General features: G+C 37.7%; 1 protein-coding gene across 1 annotated transcript in view; it reads right to left on the bottom strand.

Annotated features, from left to right (window-relative positions):
- The window catches only part of LOC122804301 (prostaglandin reductase 2-like), a 332,343-nt gene that overhangs the window by 227,230 nt on the left and 83,677 nt on the right, over positions 1-21,436 (bottom strand). The window contains exon 4 of the mRNA XM_044074091.1: positions 368-559. Within this exon, the coding sequence (XP_043930026.1) occupies positions 368-559 (192 nt within the window). The remainder of the gene's footprint in view (positions 1-367; positions 560-21,436) is intronic.

Below are 21,436 nucleotides of genomic sequence, written 5' to 3'. Positions count from 1 at the left end.
GAGGAAATGAGGGTCCAGCAAAGAGATGGATGGATAGTGTCAGGAAAGACCTGTGACAATCGGGCATGACCATCGAAGAATGTACATGACTGGCATTAAACTGAAAAAGATAGGAACAACTGAAGTAACACTCCTACCCCATACAGAACATGGGAAAAATGGGATGGCTGATGATGATGATTATCACCACAGTTAAGGATTGCAGGTTTTATTTTGGTTGAATACTGTAAAACACTGCAGTTACTACTGTGCTTGTAGACATTTTTTTGCATATGACAACGTGTAAACACTAAACACTATAAAACATTCTGTAACAAGCACTAAAATCCCATCTCCATAACAGAATGACTTCAATAGATGTGCTTACCTTCTGAAGAAGGCCTCCATCTACAACAGCCTCGGTTTGCCATGGCCAGTAAAATGATGTCACAGTATCCCCTGAGGTGAAACCGGCATGTCTGCTGTCCACAACAACTCCTACGCCTCCACCGTCTATAGCCTGTGAAACCTGCCATGGCTTTAAATAATCTGCACCCGTGTCTTCATTCATACGGCATCTCTAAAGCATGTGCATGCAAAAGAAAAAGAAAGAAAACAGAAATTCTGACGATATAGTTCTCCTGGGAAGAAATTTCCCTGCAATCCATGCACTCTTCCAAATGAAGTTATTACGATATGCTAAATGCAAAATGTTAAGGTCCTAAACATTTATTCCAGAAAGTTTAATAGGAGGTTGGGAGGTAATATGTATCCCTTCAAGAAAAACAAGGTGTGTCTTGTGGTATCTCACATCAATCTATCATTAATCTCAGGAATATTCATCTTCAGTACTTTTACATAGTTCATACATCTCATCAAAATAACTACTTTTCTTTAGAGTTTTGCTTTTTACTTTGCATGGAGTAATACTAAGGAAGTGTGACACCACAAGATGTCCACTAATTTTTTTTTTTTTTTGTTCAGCTTTCTCATGGTAGACCTGTGACTACATCCAAACCAATACCCAGCCATGTCTCCTGGCTTTCCACAGACTGGCTTAATCTCTGTTCACCCCCACAGCATGTTTCTTGCTATGGGCAGTGGTAAGGCCTCAAATGCTACTGTCCACAGGAAGAGTCTCTCACATCAATTTTACTGCTAGTGAAGGGACTGAGGCAGAACTTTGCATTCCCTTATTGCATGAGGGATTCTGCAGGTCCAAGACTGCAACACAGAAAGAAAGCAGTTTTCCAACCTCCCATGCTCCACTTCTCTGAATGAGAATACTCCCCCCAAAAAAACACCAGAGTGAGGCTAGGTATAAAAACATTTATGCATGTAGTGAAAAAATGAGGATCTAGAACCATCTCACCTTAGTGGCATGTTTTAACATCCTACACATTTAGGTCCACATCTTACTATCAATGTTCTCTCTGAAGCTAGTTCTTTCTTATTGCCTCCACTACCTCCTCTTTGAAAAATAATGCTCTAAGCCTACAAATGTTACTAACTGCCTTTATTTTAGTTTTATGTTCTTCCTTTACTTCACTCAAAGACTGAACTATCAGTGTCCTATCCTTCTCTGCAATTAATGTCCACCTCGATACTTACTGTACAAAGCTGGATTCCCAGATTTTAAAAAAATGCCATTTGGGGGGGGGGGGGCACTGTTACTGAGTCTTGGCCTGTGGCTTCCCATCTCAATTAATTTTTTCTTTGGGTTGAATCTAGGCATTCTCCAGCCCAGCTGGGAGTACCACAGTCCAGTCATTCCCTGGCTGGAAGGCCTTATCAAGCCATTTGCTACCTGTTGAGGCAAGAGCTGGGCAGTAGGAAGCAGGTCAGTCTGCCAGAACCACTGGAATCTCCTCCCTTCCTCTTAGAACACCTAACCCTGCAATAGTTCATAAGACCTGTGCTGGTGCTACAAACTGTGGGAACATGAATGCCTCCGCCCATATTCTTATTCTCTGCCCAATGCAGCATGTGCTACACCCACTGCTCCCTGTAAGAGTCACCCAAGCAGTGAGCCACAGCCACCTCCCTATCCCTACAAGGCTGGGGGTAAGATGATAGCAGCCATTCACTCCCATTCTCCCCACCATACTCTCTCCAGCACTCATGCCACTAATCAAATATGGGTCCAAGTCACACTTTGGTCACAGTATTTTAGTCTCATCTTCTATCACCATGCTTATATTAGATTCACCCTTAACTTACTTAAAATAGCCTTGTGGAACAATCTCTTGTTCCCTTTCTCTAAAATTAAGAAGTTTTAAAACATTAATATAGCAATAGGCCTAACATCATGATGCACTTTAAGAAAAATATGAAGAATGAAATTCTAATGTCTAGCATTATTGACTGGCTGTAAAGATCTATGATTTATAAAAGCAGGTAAAAAAAAAAATAGAAGAAGAAGATACAACAGGGAAGTCCTATCAACTTATGGACAGATAAAAGGGGCATGCACCTGTGTGTCTGGGACCGTAGATGGGAGAGGTGTCTGTGCCAATGAGATGCATAAGCCATCCAAGGTGCTTACCAAAGGAAAGTGCTGATTTGCACTGCCGGTAAATACAAGTGATTCCGAGACATTTAAATGAGGTCTTTCGTTATTGTAGCTAACATGTCTCTAAACTGCATTTTCTGAGATTGCAGAAACAGTCCTTTTGACCAGCAGTTACCAACCATAGTGGGATTCTTTCTGAATCCTACGGCATATTTACAGCTTGACCTTTTATGTTGTAAATCTAATGGAGTCAAGTTCTACTTCTTGAATTATCTTTTGATTTCTTAAATAAGTCATCTTAGATAGTACCTGGTTAAATGTTTCAGCCAACCAAACTGCTACATATTTCATATGATCAAATACACAAAAAAAGGAAATTGCCCTATTAACCTCAGTGATAGTCTAAAATTACATATATAGCCTTTGTTTTATACATGCTGTATACTCCAAATAGTTTCCACATACATTTAATAAATTAGATAATCTGTGGATCTCACTCTCAGGATCAGTCAAGTATGTCATCTGCAAATCAGGTTTTTGCCTCCAGTACAGCCACGTTACACCCCTTAGGCCAGCTGTTCATAACATTGCAATGAAAGGTTCAATACACAGTGTAAAAAGAATGGAAGACCATGGGCATCCCTACACTGTGCTCTGGGTCAACTTAAATTTCTCTGATAATTTCACAGCAATTTCCACTATTGCACACATGCTAATAATCTTCCTAAACCCCAGGTATTGCACCTATAACAAATATCCTCAGCAGCCCTAAAAGCACTGCACAAAACCAACCACCACTACAAAACATACAGCCACATCTCACAGAACCTTAGCATCTAACCCCATATGTCAAGCCACCACACAACCCAATATTTTGGTCATAGGAATCTCCATTGTGAAATGCAAGATGTCCCACTCACCAGGCTGAGTAAGGAGATAGTCGAGATCAGTTGCATATCAGGGGCCATTATCCACCATATCACACATGCATTCAGGTAACTGGACTGCAAGTGCCAGTATGACTCGGTAGTAGTCCTTGTGGGTATAAATTAGCTGAGACTTCTCTCCCCAGAGTATATGCAGAAAGACATGATTGAGCTCTCGTACTATGTCTCCCAGGCCAGTATGAGTCTACCATTGAGCAACATTCTACCTTCTCCAAGAACGATTCCACAATATGAACACCTGATGACTGACTTTAATAATTGGCTTAGTCTTTGGTGTCACTCCAAGTGGGTACAATATTTCTTAGCATGTGAGGATATGGTCAACAGACCATGCTGCTTTGGCCGGGATGGTCTGCACTTGTCCCCTCTAGGATTTTGAATATTGGCTAATACATTGTCCACCCTCATTTTACTTTTTTTAGACAATGTCAAACTGATAAACCTTCTGACATAGCAAAACCAACACTAGAAAATCTAAAGGTGTTGCTGCTCAATGCCAGGAGCCTAAAGAAGAAACTCCACTCCCTCCAAGCTCTTCTCACCCTTGAAAATAAAGATGTTGGTGCAGTTACAGAAACATGGATTAAAGTCAATGAGAGCACCTTGGCAGTGCAGGGCTGTAATGCCTTCCACACACATTTAAACCACCTACTCCAAGCCAGGGACAACAGTGGAGGTGTTTTGCATTATATGAAAAGCAAACATACCTCAATGTTGGTGAAATACAATGATGCACTTGAGTTTCTCCATATCCAAATTACCATAGGCAAAGTTCCATACCATATTCTTGTAAGCTACTGGTCCCTCTCTATAACCTGGAAACACATAACACATACTTAAACTTACTGGAGGCACACACCATTCATTCCAATACCATATTCCTGTTTGACTTTAACTACCCCACTAGAAACTAGTAATCACACATGAACCCAAACTTACAGGCCCACAGATTTCTGGACTTTATCAACACAATCACCCTGCACCAGATACTTCATACTTGTAGGTTCACAGGTATATACTGGGCTAATGACCACCAAGACCTTTAAAAACTAGTTGAGCAGTCTAGCCCAATCATGTCCTTATGTATCATGGGCCTTTATTCGGAAGGGGTATGTTAGGAAGTTTCTAGAGGTTATGTAGGGGGGATGTAAGTTTGGGAATTACTGTCAGCTTCTGTCTAGTAGAGACATGGGGGCTAGACCCAGGGTGAATTTCCTACTTACCATCCATTGGTCATGGTTACACTTAAACAGGGTTAGGAACGGACTCTGCGTCACATGGATGGGGAGCCTGTTCCAGAACATGGGGATCCTCTGAGACATATCTGATTATTTATTTCTGATTCTTGAGTTAAGAGGTTAGGGGATGAGGGGAGATGGGATCACACTGATTGTACTCTGTGGTTGTGACAGCAGCAAGATTAAGTACATTTATAGACTGTTATTTATTTGAGCTCAAGCAGACATTTAAGATGTTCACAGTTATAAAACTAGTACATAGCTCACTCCTGGCTCCAATTTTGGCTCATATTTTTGGTCAGATAAAATCTGTGGGTTGCTGGCAAATTGCTGTTTTGCAGTTATCAAGTAATGTGTGAGTTTCAGGTTTCACACCTTTCAGAAAATGTGTGAGAATGCAAAACCTGTTATACTAACAACCTTCTAAGTGTACAAGAACAATATTTAAAATATGTACTTGATTCTGGGACTTTATTTCCTGAGTTTTGAGGCGGCATAGAAGGTTCACTGGGTTGCACTGTATGGTTCCAACAGCAGCAAGCTGAATGTATGTCTAGGCCATTTTTTATGTATTGATTAAATTATGTAATGGGAAGCAGTCGTCTAAGGTGCAGAGAATAATACAAGTGTCTGTAACTGGTCAAGTTGATTGTGTGTGTGTGTGTGTGTGTGTGTGTGTGTGTGTGTGTGTGTGTGTGTGTGTGTGTGTGTGTGTTGTATTGCTTTAAAGTAGTATTCTTGACCTGTTTTTCCTAGTGGATGATTGCATCACCAATTGTCCTTAATTTTGCATTGCCTCATATTTTTGCAATGGCCTTCATCAAATTTTTGATTTCTCTATTAATCACTGAGGATTATAGTGAGTCATTAACATCTGCCATTAACAGTGTTATATTTTTCTTCATAGGTAAGTACTAGGCAATCAGTCTGCAAACCACTTCAAGCTTAGCCAAAAAATAATATTTAAAATTTCCCTCTAGCCTCAAGGAGGGCATGACAAGATAGACCCAGAAAGAATTTGAGGCTGCCCATTCGATTATCCAGGTTTACCTTGAAGGTGCAAGGGTGCTGAGCTTGACATCCCCTGGAAGTTTGCTCCAGAGATGAGGGATACATTGGGATATGAATCTATCATGTCAACGTGTCATATTTATCTATTGAAGGTTTAATTCCTTTAACAGAGTATTTGATGTATCATTAGTTCTGAGAAGGGACGGGAGTTCAAATAGGTTTGGGCTCTTTCGTGGCACAAAAGGCTGCATATAGATCTCCATGGAGGAGTCTGTAAGAGATTGAGTACAGACAAAGGACTGACAGTCTCTCCTAATAACTACCATTTTTGAGGCCACTGAGCTTTTTAGTTATGAATCTCTGAGGTCTCTCAAGTTGTGTGATATATTTAGATAAATACATGACAAAAGGGGCATTATATTTAATAATGGGTCTGATAAGATATGAGTAAAGAAGGGATTAAGACTTCTTTGGATCTAGTGGAGATGCCTTTGAAAATTAGATTGGGCCAGACAAAAATGCTTTCCAAACTGCTACGAAGACATGATGCTTGAATGATATGTAACTATAAACAACAGTGCCTAAATCCCTTACAAAATTGTCTGATTGGAGGGGTGCATCACCCATATGATAAGTGAAATGGTTTTGCTTACCAGAATGAACTAGGCTACATTTTTTGCATTTAATTTGTGACCATTGTCCTTGCACTAATTGTTAACATGGTCTGAGCCATGATGGAGCAATTGTGAGTCAGATGAAGATCGAATAATAACACCCACTTTACAGTTATCTGCAAACTTAGTTAACCATAGGCCAGAATTGTTGGTCTGAAGGTCTGAGAAATATATGCCAAATAAGATAGGGCCCAAAACTGAGCCCTGTGGTACACCACTGGTAACTTTTTTGCTTTCAGACGTGGTACCCACTACTCTGAACACATGGGTTCTTTCAGACAACCAGGTACTTATCCATCACACAATATAAGCATTTGTAGTCAGATTTACAAGTCTGTTAATAATGCCTGCATGGGGAATAGTGTCTAAGGCCTTGGCCAGGTCTACATATACTGTATGCACTGTATAACCACTATCCACTGCTTCAGTTACTTTTTCAAAGAAATTAATGAGGTTAAAGAGGTAGAACCTTCCTTTAATCAAGCCACACTGATGAGGGTCCAGGATTAAGATATTTTCAATGTCCGGATTAATGAAGTCTGACATAATGCACTCCATAGCTTTACATATGTGGCTAGCAAAACTAATGGGTTTATATGCCACCCTTGTGTAATGGCATTAAAATGGTAGTTTTCCAAACTTCAGGAATGTAAGCAGTGGAGAGGCTTATATTAAACAGGTTGAGTAGCAGGCATCCTGGTGTGTTGTTAGGACCCATGGATGAAGTATTCTTGGTTTTTTAAAGGCCTGATAGAATTTGTTCAATAGTAATTAAAGGGGGTGGCTGTGATTGTAGAACCTGTGAGATAGCTACAACTGTGACTTAAGTAAAATCTGCACTACTTTTGTTAGCTAGGATATTAGCCATTTCCTTTGGGTCAAAGTGTGTAATATTATTGTGAACTAGTTCCAAACACTGCTGGGTGTTAGGTCTTAACTTGCTGAGATAGTTGAAGAAAGATTTGCAGTTATTTTTGGTTTTAGTGGTTATATTAAGTTCATACTCTGCTTTGAGCTTTCTAATGGTTCCCGTATGTTCTCTGTTAGTTTGCTTAGGTTTGCTCTTAAGGTATGTAGAATGAGACCTCTTATAAGCATTTAGCAGTTTCTTTCTCTTGTTATGTAATTTATTTACACGGGTATTCCACCACAGGGCTTTGTTTTTAAACTTCTCATTATATTTCTTGTGGATAGGGATTGCTTTATCAATACAACTATTATGTGTGAGTAAAAGTCAGGGGCACAGTCAGCAGCTTTAGCAGTGGGATTCTTCTGAGGAGGATTACAGCAGAATGTATTTAAGTCATCAAGTAACTAAAGAAAGTTTGCTTTTGAGAAGTCCCTAAACAGAAAATGCTATTTGATGTAAACATTGTTCTGTTTTCTTCCAGTATGAATTAGACTAATTTATATTCGTCCCTAGTATTTTTGGCTTACTCTAATTCATGGGCAAAGACGTTGAAAGCCATTGATGGGTATGATGGTATGATGCTTCAAAACACATTTATTTGTTCAAGTTCAACTGTCAAGTTCTTTTTATAGTAGCAACATTCTAACATGTTTTCATTCTATACAGACTGTATTTTTTATTTATTTATTGTATTTATTTAACATTTGTTTACAGGGAGAGTCCAACTGGGACAGAGCTCATTTTCAACAGAGACCCTGGGAGAAATGCTCTAGCTGCATGTTTTTGAAATTACATTAATACTAGGTCTTTGGAATACATTACATTATTATTTTAAATTCTTGACTTCTCCTTTTTGCTGTGAATAATCAGAATATTATTAATGAGATAAGAAGATCCATTCCATTCTTTCTGTGTTGTGGCATAGATTGTGGATTTATTCATTCATTTGATCAGTTAAATAAACTCTTCTGAAGTGTATAGTCAGCGTCTGTAAAGTACTTGATGGTCAAATGTGTTTGTGTCATTTGGTTGGGGGGGGGGCATAAATGCTGTTCTTGATTTTACAGACTGTCCTTGATTTCTTTGCCTCATATTTTGGTCTGCTCCTTGTAAAGTTTATGAGTTTCTAGGAAATCAGACAGTATTGCAGCCATGTGTTTCACACTTTACATTCTTCACAGAAAGCATTATAATGCAAATGCTATTATTCTAGCACCTTTATATGTAATGGTTCATTCATTTAATCACTGTCAGAGATATATAGCCATGGTCATACAGACTGTAAAGTAATTGATGTATTCATGTATGTTAGTTTGTATGTATGTATGTATGTATATCCGTGGGGGCATAGATCTCAGCTGTTCCCGATTTTTACAGAATGTTTGCTTCATATTTTGCTCTGTTCATTGTAAAAGTTTGTGGTTTTCTGGCAAATCAATATTGCAATCATGTGAGTTTCAGATTTTATATTCTAGCAACTGTCTAAGCATGTTCATTGATTTGATTACCGTTAAGTTCTGAGGTGCAAAGTCAATCATATAAGTGGCTGTAATTTATGGTTATCCATGTTGGAGCAGAGATGCTGTCACCTGATCTTGATTTTTTGGCCTTTTATTTTTGCTTGTTCCTTAGCTTGGAGTATTACTTACTTCTATTTTGGAAATTCATAGATCTTCTGGAAATAAGTGATTGGTTACTTTGAAACTACTGCCTGTACAAAGGAACCTATATTTTGAGGCTTCCAATAATTCAATGAGCAACACAATGAATGCAGCATCCTCTCCACCTCTGAATCAATAAACAGTGACATGAAAACCAAATTGCTTTGATTCCTGAAGCTTACATTATTATAGGTGTGATCACTATGGACTCTGTGAAATACAGACAGTTTTTAGTTCATTCAAAGTGATTAATGGTTAGAGATGTAGCAGTTTGAACATTTACAACTAAGTGAATGCTACTTTGAGACAAAAATTGAATGCAAGTGTCCAGAATGGGTATGCAATGTCGATTTCCAGATGACTGGTACTTGAATTAGCTGCATACTACCAAAAATGCCACAACTGTACAAACTATAGTATTGGTCTTCCAACTTTGCATGGTATGAAGCTGGCTCTAATACATGTACTTTAGAGTTCTGCAAGCAATTGTAATTGCAAGGCTTAAGTAGGAAAACGGTCTTGTGTGGGCAATCATAATTTAAGAGTTTACAGGAAGTGTTATGAAGACTGCAATTTCCAATCCCAGTATCTGTTATCACTTTACAAATTTTGGCTGTCTGGTACAGCAAATAGAAAAAAGAAAGTCTCAGAGAAATTCAGGTGGCTAGTTTATGTGTTTCAGTGATTAGATTTCTGCAGTCTAGTCAAAACATTAGACAGCAGTGAGCTGCAAGACAGTGACAGTGAGATGCCTCAAGAATGAGATTTTTGTGAGTTATCAAGCAGTCTTTTCAGACAATGAGAGATCCTGCCAGAGTCCTGAAGATGCTTATTGTACAGCAGACACTGAGAATACTGGTACTGGATGTACAGATGATGCTGTATATTATGAGTCAGAAGTGCATAGTAATGGCTCTGACCTAGCTGGTGGTAATGTTCAGTGTCTGAGAGAGTGTGAAACTGCTCATTCAATATCAGGGGCAGCCTCTGACTGTGACATTTCTGTGTGTACAGAGCCAGGAGCAAGTTATGTGGTTGACCAAGACATATACAATGAGTGTTACAAGGAAGTAGATTCAATAATGTATGGTGATCCTGTTAAACTGCCAAATCCCATGGGTGACAACGTTTGGTGTTTGTTAATTGCTTGAGGGCCTGTTCAGATAATGAAGTAAAGTTGCCCTATGATGATCACCACAGAAAACTGAATCCCATCTTTTATAATAAAAGACTTACAAATGGTGAGACAATTAGAAAGTCCTGGTTGGTGTAGTCTAAAAGTAGCAAGTTAGCATTCTGTTTCGGTTGCAAGCTTTTCAGTAGTACACATACAGTTTCCCTGTCTAGTATAGGAACGTGATTGGAAAAATTTGGGGCAAAAGCCTGTAGAACACAAATGGTCAGTTAAACATGCAGCAACAGTTGCAAAATGGAGTGATTTGAGCTTGAGGCTTAAAACCAGCTTTACCGTCATCATCAATGTAAGCGCATGATACAGTCTGAAAAATGTTACTGGAGAAATGTTCTAGAAAGACTCTTTGTAATCTGTCAGTATTTGTCACAACATACCTTAGCATTTAGGGACAGAGTAGATCATCTTTTTTACAAGTAGTAACAGTAATTTCCTTGGGTTAGTGCAGCTGTTGGGCAAGTTTGATCTAGTAATACAAGAACATCATCGTCCTACTAGTAATGAGATTCATGACCACTAGTTAGGAAAAAACATTCAGAATGAGTTAATAATGTTAATGTCTAGTAGGTGTGTACGAGAAAGCATTTTGCAAAAAATAATAGATGTTAAGTACCACTGCATTATACTAGATTGCACACCTGACTGCAGTCATCAAGAAAAAATGTCACAAAGTGTCCATATTGTTGAATGCAAAAAAAGTGTTGAAGTCAGAGTACTTCTTCTCCTTCCTCTAGGTCAGTGGGAATACTGGTGGTTTTCTCAATAATCTGATCTTAAGTGAACTAAGTTTGGGCATTCCACTAGAAAACATCAGAGGCCAGGGGTATGATAATGGTTCTAATATGAATGGAAAACATTCTAGAGTTCAGGAAAGAATCTTTTCTTTGAATCCATGTGCATTTTTTATTTGGTTTTAAAACAATAAATAAATAAATAAATAAATTATAAAACAAACAAATAACTATTTAGATAGGTCCATAGCTGAACATTACATCAACAACAATTACATTTTTTCAAGCAAGTCATTAAGTTTAATCCAATATTTATATGAATGCATAATATTAGAAGTTCTCATCTTTATAGTATGCAATTCACTACTGCAAACAATTTTTGCCATACTAATAAATTCATTACTTGAAGATGTAACTTTACTTTTCCAATTTTTAATAACTACTTTTCTGGCTATAGCAAGAATAGACCAAAGAACAGGCACTTGGTTTTTTGGAATTATCTAAGGAATCAGAAGATTAAATAAAATTAAAGATTTAGAAATATTACATATATCTGACCATAGAGCTTGAATGAAGTTATTAATTTCTTTCCAAAAGGAGAGATGGCATCACATTCATATACCATATGCATCCAGCCAGCTATTATTTCAGAATTACATCGCCAGCATTTAATTCATTTGATTTATACTTAACTGTAATTTTGGTAGGAATGGCAAAAGCTCTGTGTAAAAATTTCCACGTCAAAATTTTCCAATATAATGAAGATGCAGTTTTATCTGCAGATTTTAATATTAACTTATTGTATTCTTCAGAGAATGTTTCATTATTAATTTTGAGGTATAGTTCCAATAGATAGGAATTTTCTAAATATGTGAAATCTAACTTAAGTATTTTATAAATATGTGACAAATATAATTTTTCATTGCATTACTATTGATATTTATTAAGAATTTCAATAATTTGGAGAAGAACTTCTTATTTAGGTTAAATATCTTATTTTTTTTAACTGTTTCAACATGCAGCATTGATAAAGGCTATATGATAGCCGAAACCGGTTTGCTTTTATAATGGTATTTTGCCATTATATGCAGTATTTTTGTTAAATAAACTTTTTTGTTAACGAGCGATTCTTACGTGCTGGCTCGTTCTTTTAAATATCTTATTTACCTCTATGTTCACAAAGTTTCTAAATATTTGTAAAATTAACCAGTTCTCAGAATCTTAATTGTATTTGGACCTTAAATTTTCAACAGTAGTTATACCAGTACCACTTAAGAATTGATCCCAATAAATTAAATTACATTATTGTTTCAATACTAGAATTTTGATGAAGTTATATGTTTCTAAGCAGTCATTTGTATATGCAATTAGAAAATATTAAGTCTTTAATACAATGGTTGGAATCTATGAACATTTGGAAAGACGAAATGATGTTATTTAAATAGGGTGTAAAACCATTTATGCAAAAATCTTTTAATAACCAGATAAAACTATTAGGTACCATTTATGATAGGTTGTGATATATGTATTATTTACTAATAATATTTATTGTTGTATTTGTTTCCATTTTGAATCATAAGATGAATTTATCCACAACGCTATAACTTTTACAATTGTTGAAATAGCATACAATTGAATATGAGGGAATCCTCTTCCACCATTATCCCAACCATTTCTGTGCCAATCAAAGGAAACTCTTGGTTTACTAGGATGCCAAAAACATTTAAGTAGAATAATATTTATCTTCATCAAAAATAAAATGAGTGTGCCTCTTCTTTTAGCTTAAGAGCCAGAACCTGCTAAAACTAAATAATTCTTTAATGAAAGTGTATTTACATCTTAAGTAAATGTGTTTCCAGTAGAAATTCCATTTGAATTTTACATAATTGCAAGTATTTGAAGAAACTCTCCCTCTTTACTGGATTATTCAATCCATTAAAATTAATAGATATGCTTTCAAAATCAGACATTTATATAAGAGAGAAGAAAAAGAACAGAACTTATTATATACTTTATATACAACAATATGACATCTTCAGCTACGGACAAAACATTTGAAACAAATAAAACATTACCTAATGATATAACCCTAAAACATTCTGCCATGGAATAATATATTCCTAGTTTGTTGAAAAAGATGAACAAACTACCTCTCAAACTCTCCATTAGAATAACAAAGCTTAGCTCATGCTTCTGATTCATATTAATGTTTCTCATATTTTTAGCATGTATCATCTTAAAAAAAGCCCATCAGTGACATGCTTCCCTGTACCTCACATTATCTCCCTGGTCTACTATAGGGAGGATTGACTCCATGTTCATTTTTGTACCATGCAGCTGTCATAGTCTTAATCTAGCAATTGGTGATGCTGCAAAATCTTCAGTAGATTCATTTTTTTTTAATCTTCAACAAATGTACACTATATTTACATCATCTACACAGAGGTATAAAATATTTTGAGATCATGTGTCAGGTTTAACTGCAAAATCATTGTGTGAGACAAGGTGAGATTGGAGGGTAGAAAGTATAAAGTCAGTGCAATATCAAGTGGGTGCAGTTTATGATGCCTTAGTTTTGGTAGCAGAAATTACAAAAGCATATTATAAAGCAGCATCACAAAGTAGTAAAGTTTTTAATATCATTGGTAGTCTGGTATGATGTACTAGTAAAAGTTGGCAAGTGAGTAAACTTTTGTAAAGTTCTTCCATGCAGATAGATCAGGCAGTGATTCTGCCTCATAAACTGAAAAGTTTTTTAACTGAATACAATGCAACTAGGTATGAAAACTACTCAGCTATCTAAACAGCTGGATGAAGAACAGAGGTTTCCTTTTGTAAAGCAGGTGAAACCCAGGAAAAAGAGGAGTCTTTTCAGTTATGAAGCCACTGATAATCGTCTCATTAATCCTGAACGCAGTTTTAAAGTTAACTTTTTCAACATTCCTGTCGATATTGCACTAAAATCAGTGGAGAACAGGTTTACTCAGCTTACAATTTGTAGTGTTGCTTTTGAATTCCTCTACAACATACCAGAACTAACAGCAATTAATGATGAAAAGATTCTAAATTTCTGTAAAGATTTACAGAAAGTTTTAACCCAGAATGACTTTGCTAATATTGATGCAGAACAGCTGTATGAAGAATTACAATCCCTTTACCATATTATTCCAAAGAGCCTGTCACTGCTGGATGTCATTAATTTATTCAAAAAGAAAAGGTTACTGGAGATATTCCCAAAGGAAGTGGAACCTCTACTCATTTTGTTAACACTGCCAGTGACTGTTACATTTGGGGAGAGAAGCTTCTCCAAACAAAAACTAATAAAACATATTTAAGAAGTACAATGCTACAAGAAAGACTTATGGTTTTAGCTAGGATTTCAATTAATAATAAAATAGCTTGCAAGCTGGATTACAGTGATATAGTTGATCAATTGGCACAGTACAATGCATGAAATCTGCAGTTTTAGCAGGTGGCAAGGTAGAAGTTAAGTAGGGAGTGTGCAAATTATGCATGGATTCACATATGACGTACACTACAATCAGATTCTACAGTGGAAGGCACAGGATTTCTGTATTATGAGTACTGGGTCAATATTCTACAGGAATGCAATACATGTTATGTCAGCTCCAGCAGAGTTACTGTAGGAAAGCACTCTGGCAGAGGTACTGTAGAGAAGCACTCACAACTGTAAAAGTATTGTTAGCTAGGCACTGCTTTCCCTACCAATATAAAGAGCTTACCAAAACTGAATATAACACTGTGTTTCTCCGCTGCAACTGCTAATATATTTCACCATGTTTAATGAAGATTGCATAAAACCAACAATGGCATTGCCAGTGTTTAACCATTGTTTTAATTATCCTGATCTACAAATGTATTTGTAATTTAAACTAAAGTATAATGAAAATGGAAAACTCACTGTTTATGCTGTCTGTTGGTCAAAGTGTCTTTAAACATTTTACTGTCAAATCTGCACATGAAAATGTACAATCAGCATCCAGACATTAAAGACAAACTACACCTTCTCCTCCAGTTTAACTCAACTTTTAGGCTGCTTTTCTCCCTACAATATGATTCCAGTACTGTAGAGGTACCTGAAAACTGTTTGTACTTTATAAAACTTTCATTTCCTCACTTTGGTATCAAAGGAAGAGTACCATTCACTTTTTTTAAGTGTAACGTCTCACATAATTTGCGGAGGAATTTGTCTACACTTGCGTGACATATCACAGACACCGAGAAATTTGTAGTTAGGAGATCAGGTCGCTGTAAACAAGACAGAGATGTGAAACCATTTTCCATTGGCTGTATTGCAGAGAGGAAGAGAGTTTACACTGATTCACAGCTACTTACAATGTAGCCATGCCTTTCATAGTAAAACAAAACAATTTGATCAGTCAATGATTCAAAGGCAGTTGTCACCTCTTTTGACAAATTTACATAAGCAGCATCACAGTATTGAAATGCTAAGCTTTAAACTTTAAATATTTATTGTTTATGATGACTTGAATGTAGTATCAAAGATGTCTGTAACATTTAGAGAAAAGTCATAAAATCTGTAAGAAGCAGTCAGAAGATTTTGAGATGTTAAAATAACTCAGAAAACAGAGATAGAGTGAAAAATTGACTTAGTTCTAAGGCGGAGATTTCATTTAAACATTTCATTAACTTGAAAGTATTCAACTCTAACACACAAGCTTGAAAATGTTATCCATCTATTAGCAAAATATAACTATTTTACTAGTAAAATGTTACACACAGAAATTTACATCTAGCAGCCAGCAATGGAATAAAAATGTCATTAATCTGAAAATACTGAAATGTCTTTCTTTACCAAAATAGTGTGCCAAATTAAGTGTCTAATGCCTTCAAATTAGCAAAGTGAACCTGACAAATTTATAGAACAGCAATGTTCTGTACTCACTTGAGTTTCTGGTAAAGATGAACACATCTTCCATATTTTACCCATAATGGATAAGAAACACTGGATTATTATTACTCAGACATCCAAGATGATTCTGATAAATCAGTTGACACACTTTTTTTAAAACAAGAAACATCTTTATTGAATTGTTACTTATGACATAGGCAATTGTTCATTTATGTAAATGAAGACAAACCATATTGACATAATTACAGTTGCAAAAACTATACATCACTTATAATCTTCTATATACTTGTTGTCAGTTAACCATTACATAACTCATTTAATTCCTGCCTTTCCTTAAACCTCATTCCTCCTCCAGAATATAATTCTGCATGTACTGTTCTCACAATTCCCATTTTCCCACTTTTTCTATACAATTTGTTCCTATCCTTCTCTAAAGATCCCACCTCCAGTTCCACTATCTCTGCCACTATACTCACTAATTCCAATATGGTTGGCCTAGACTTTGACCTCCATTTTCCAGCAACAGCCCCCTTGGCAGCCATCAGAATTAAATCCACCAAGGCCCCATCATGTCTAGGCAATTCAGATCCTGTATCCCAGCTCAAAAAAATAATTTCCCCATACACACCAATCCACCCACCCAGCACCCCTGACAGAGTAGTAGTCTGCAAGGAACCTCCAAAGTCTGCCAACCCACCACACTCCTACAAAATATGCTCCCAATCACGTCTATCCTCCCTACCACACCTCTAACACCTGCAACCCACCCAAGGAAAAACTCTCTGGAGTCCACTTGGGGTATAAAAACACCCATACAAACACCTCCAAGCAAAGATGCCAAATCCTCTAGACTCTGTTGCATACCTGGGAGCAACATATAAATCCTACCACTGCCTCTCTGCGAACTGACCACCCAGTCTCTGCTCCCAGTCCCCTCCAACCTCCTCCAACTGACTCCCACAGTCACCATGCAACATTCCATATGCCCCACCAATTATTCCCTTCCCAACAGCAACCTCTGCTCTAGACTCTATACCAAAAACCCCACCAGTGCTGGTCTCCCACCGAGGATCCCCCCCACTCCCCTCTCATTGCCTACACTTTGACATCAATCCCTGACAGGAAAGACAATTTCCAGCCTTCAGTCCAAATGAATCCCTGGCTTCCTCCCACTGTACCACCCTTCCCTCTCTACTTATTTGCTCCCAACACCTTGACATGTCTGTCAGTTCCTTCCAGCAAGCTCCAGTCCCCTCTTGCCTATTCTCTGCACCCACAATTGCAGTTATCACTATTGTCAGAATCTCCTTTCTCCATTCCAATGTCAGTTCAGCACCAAGAATACCCCCTGCTAATTTATGAATATAACACTCAGCATGGCTATTCCCACTCTCCCCAAGGATCTACATACAAAATCCCAGTCTCTCCCTATCTCCCGAGCCTCCCCCTGTCCCACCATCTCCCCCCTCCACTTCGAACTACAGCCCTCTGTCCATGCTATGTACAGGAACCCCAACCATACAGCCCTGAAATACCCCCTAAACCAACCAATCCTAAACCACCCTGTCAAAATCAAAAACACTCCCAATGTCTGCATCTTGCCATGCACATCCATAAAACAGAGCACACAGTTTCTCAGTTCCTGTGTCATCCTCTGTCTAGTGTATTCCCACACATCCCCAGCTGCCACAACAGAATCTCTTTTAATCCATACTTCCAAGTACCTCATTTTGCCATGTCCCCATAAATATGGGCACCACTGAACCAATCTGTGCCTGGGCACATGGTCCACAGTCATTGCCCTTGCTTTATCTTCAACAACCCTGCATCCCCAAAAGACCAGAAACTGTCTCAGAGTGCTCTACAACACTGAAATATCCCCCTCCCAGTTCCACCAGACACAAAACAACATCATCTGTAAACATAACCAATCCTTTCTGACCACCATACTACTTATTTCCCCAAACCTCTGAGTCCCCCACCTTCCCTACCATTATCTCCAAACTCAACGGAAACAGCAAAAGAGAAAGAGGACATTCCTGACTGGCCACTCTGCTCAAATAGAACCCATCAGAGAAGAACCCCCAACCTATCTCCACCCTACTTTATGCCTCTCCAATATATACCAACCTAAGGCAATGTGATCTAAACAAGCTAGAGACCTGCTACAACAAAATCGCCAAATTCGCCACAGGGGCATCCTACCATAGTCACCACTGTCTCTCCCTTCCTGAACTGAGCTGGCTTGAACTCCCTCACCTCCTTCAGTGGTATCAACTCTCACTCGCCCACAAACTAGTAAACCATCCACTAAATGTCCCATCCCTCCAGAATCTACTCCAACCCTATCGCACCACCAGACCACTAAGATCCAGCAGTAAAAATCACTTGCAGATCACTAAAGCCAATAACTCTGCTGGTGAATCACTGTTCTCTTGCGCCATAGCCAAATTATGGAACTCACTCCCACTCACAATTACCTCCATAACATCATGCACCCACTTCAAAACTTTACTAAAAGCGCAACTAAAAACATGCTGGCTATGCCCTTGCAACTCCCACTCTAATATCATCCACCCCATCCAACCGCTACCTTTCTTTCCACTCCACTAATTACCTTGATTATAGCAAACTCAGATGCTCATAAGCCAGTACTTATTATACAGCACAAACTTCTTCTTCTTGTAACATTTGTTAATGTCTGGTATGCACTTCTTCACAGATAAAGATTCTAGTTGTCTACTGATGTACTATGTGCTTCATCTGTAATTATGTTGTAAGTAATTGCTATGTAAATTGTTAATCACTATGTAATCCAATGTAAATACTGTCTGTTTATTTTAACTGTGGAGCTTTTGTCCCCGGGCCTCCGCTGAAAATGGACCTACGTCCAGTCGGACACTCCCGGTCAACAAATTTAAATAAATAAATAAATAAAATAAATAACCTCAATCTTGGCCTCTGATCCCTTACACATCCAATCAACCTTACCATTCTATCAGGGAATGCAAATGCCTCCACTGCTCCACCCATAAAATCCCAGCCCACTCTGTCAAATGCAACCCCTCTGCATCAAGGCCCATTAAACTACAGTACACCATCACACACTCTGCCTCACTCTGAAACATCACTGCCTCATCAATGCCATCTAATGTTTGCCTTCTCTCCACAAAGCCACACTGATTCACATCCACTAATCCTGGCGTCATCATTGCAACTCTCCCACCCACCACAGACACAGACATCCTGCAATCATAGTCTAGAATTGAAATGGGCCCACAGGAAGCAAACCCAGATGGGTCCCCACCATCCCCAGGTACCACAGCCCTCTGCCAGGACAGTGGTGCCCCCCCTCCCAAAACACCACCAAATAAAACCTTCCAGATCTTTAATACTTTCTTCCCTCCTAGCTTCCAGATGTCCACAAAAACACCATCTACTCCTGGAGACTCTCCTTAAGATTGGCCACACATTACCATTTCTATCTCACCTTTTCCTATCCTGTCAGTAACCAAGCCTCATTTACCTCCAACCCCATTTCACAAACATTTCCACTTGCACTTCTTCCTGATTTCCACATTTATCTGCTCTATACAGATTCCCACAAAATCTCCAAAAGACCTCCAATACCTCTACTGTATCTCTGACCATTCCCCTTGCCACAGGCTACACAAGGTTGGCAACAACCCCTTCCATCATCTGCCGCCTGAGCTGCCATGCCAAAAAGTTCCATGGTCCAGAGTTGCTAACAAAAAAAAGCTGCTTAACAGCAATCCTTCCAGACTCATGCATACCACTGAACACTCCCCTATTTTCTCCCCAGCACTCTGCCTCCTCTTGCCATGTGAGATTCTCCCCATTCTGCAACATTAATCTCTGTCAATCCCTCTAAACAGTTCCTGCCACATTTCAACCATATATCTTCTTTCTCCTCCATTTCTAACATATTTTTTAAACTCCACTTTCATTTTATCCCATGGCCTAGCTATAATTTCTGAAGAAATTTCTGTCTTCCCTAGTAACTCCCGAATAATTAGCACTACCCATTCCTTAAATTCCTCTAAGTTTAACAGATAGGTGGGGAAGCAAAAGTGTCTCAGTTTTATTTCATTACCCTACATTTTTATTTTGGTTATTACTGGCATGTGATCTGAGATAGTCATTAGATACAAATCAAAACTTTCAATTAAAGGCACAAGTTCCTGTGAAGTACAATAACTGTCTGGCATAGACCATTTTTTTGTACCTTGGGGAATAATATGTAAATTCCTTCTGATATCCTACTACTGAATTCACATCTACCATACCAAATAATTTCCTAAATTTCTTCAAAAATATTCCCTCTTTTGTTTTATTTTCCTTTCTAGGGCCTCAGATACATTATCACTGTTGCAAATAAAATTCCATCTCCCACCTATAAGTAATATTCCCTGCCGAAAGCTGATTATTTCTCCCAGAATTTTCTTAAGCTCCACTGTAACAGTTTTAGGTGGAATATAAATATATGCCAGCGCAATCCTCCTCCCTCGCCAATATAAATCTAACATTATTATCTTTTTTCCACTTCTATCATCACCGGAGTTCCTCTAGTAATTAATATAAGGACCCTCCTTTCCCCTTGTCCCTGATATTCCTCTGAATAACCTTCCTGAAATCCTTTCTTCATCAAATTCACATGCTCATTTCTTCTCAAATGTGTCTCCTGTACCATAGCTATTTGCACTTTGCATTTTTTAATATGGTTTACTATTTCTTTTCTGTATATACCTGTGAGGCTATTCACATTTAAAGACAATATGGAAAGTGATACCGTTATGGCAAGAAGTTATTTCCACCTGTTATGTATATAACAGTCTAATTTCAGCTTTTGTGTTACATGCATACACTAATGTCTGTCAGGTTGCTCTTTTATGCAGTTGTCTTTTTTGTCATGTCCATTTCAACCTATATCAAATGTTACAAGAATTTTTGTGTTAATGAAAACCCTCAAAAACACCTTCAAAACACCTCAATATCCTATTAGCTTAATACAAACTCACAAAACTATAAACAACTTCAAATAATGAACTCTCCTTTCTATTTCCAAAACTTATTTGATAGCTCAGTAATCAAACTATATCTCTTTTTATCAATTAATATAATTTCTATTTTATTACAATTATCAAAGGTTACTCTTTTCTTGATGGTACAATGTTTTAGACTGTATAGTTTTATTGCCGATATTGTACTTTATTCTATGTTTAAAGATGTATGCCAAGTATTGCTATTAACATTGTTTAAACTTTTAATGTCTGAACTTTGTACTGTGGAGCTTTTCTCCCCAGGCCTCTTCTGAAAATCGGTTTCTGACCAATCAGACTTTCCTAATCACCAATTGTCAGTAAATAAATCAATAAAATAATGAAGTTTAACTCCTAATAGGAGCAATTGTCCCACACTGACAGCTACACACTCACGGCTTTAACTTATCTATAATGAAAGTTATCCATGCTAAGTCTCATAGTACTATCTGTGCTTCTAATTACACTAAGTGCTGTCTGTTTTTTGTCTCATCTTTATTACTCTCCCGGATGCAGAAAGCAATTTGAACACTTTCAAAAGGCATTATGTTTTAGCCATTAAAAGAAAAGAGTATTCTGCTTTTATTACCAAAATCAGGTTGTCTCCACAGAAACATGAGAACCAGA

This window comes from Protopterus annectens, chromosome 6.part0, assembly GCF_019279795.1.
Source record: "Protopterus annectens isolate FY-2018-M chromosome 6.part0, PAN1.0, whole genome shotgun sequence".
Lineage (NCBI taxonomy): Eukaryota > Metazoa > Chordata > Ceratodontiformes > Protopteridae > Protopterus > Protopterus annectens.
The sequence above is the reverse complement of the archived record's forward strand: the minus strand, read 5'-3'. Positions and strand labels throughout refer to the sequence as shown.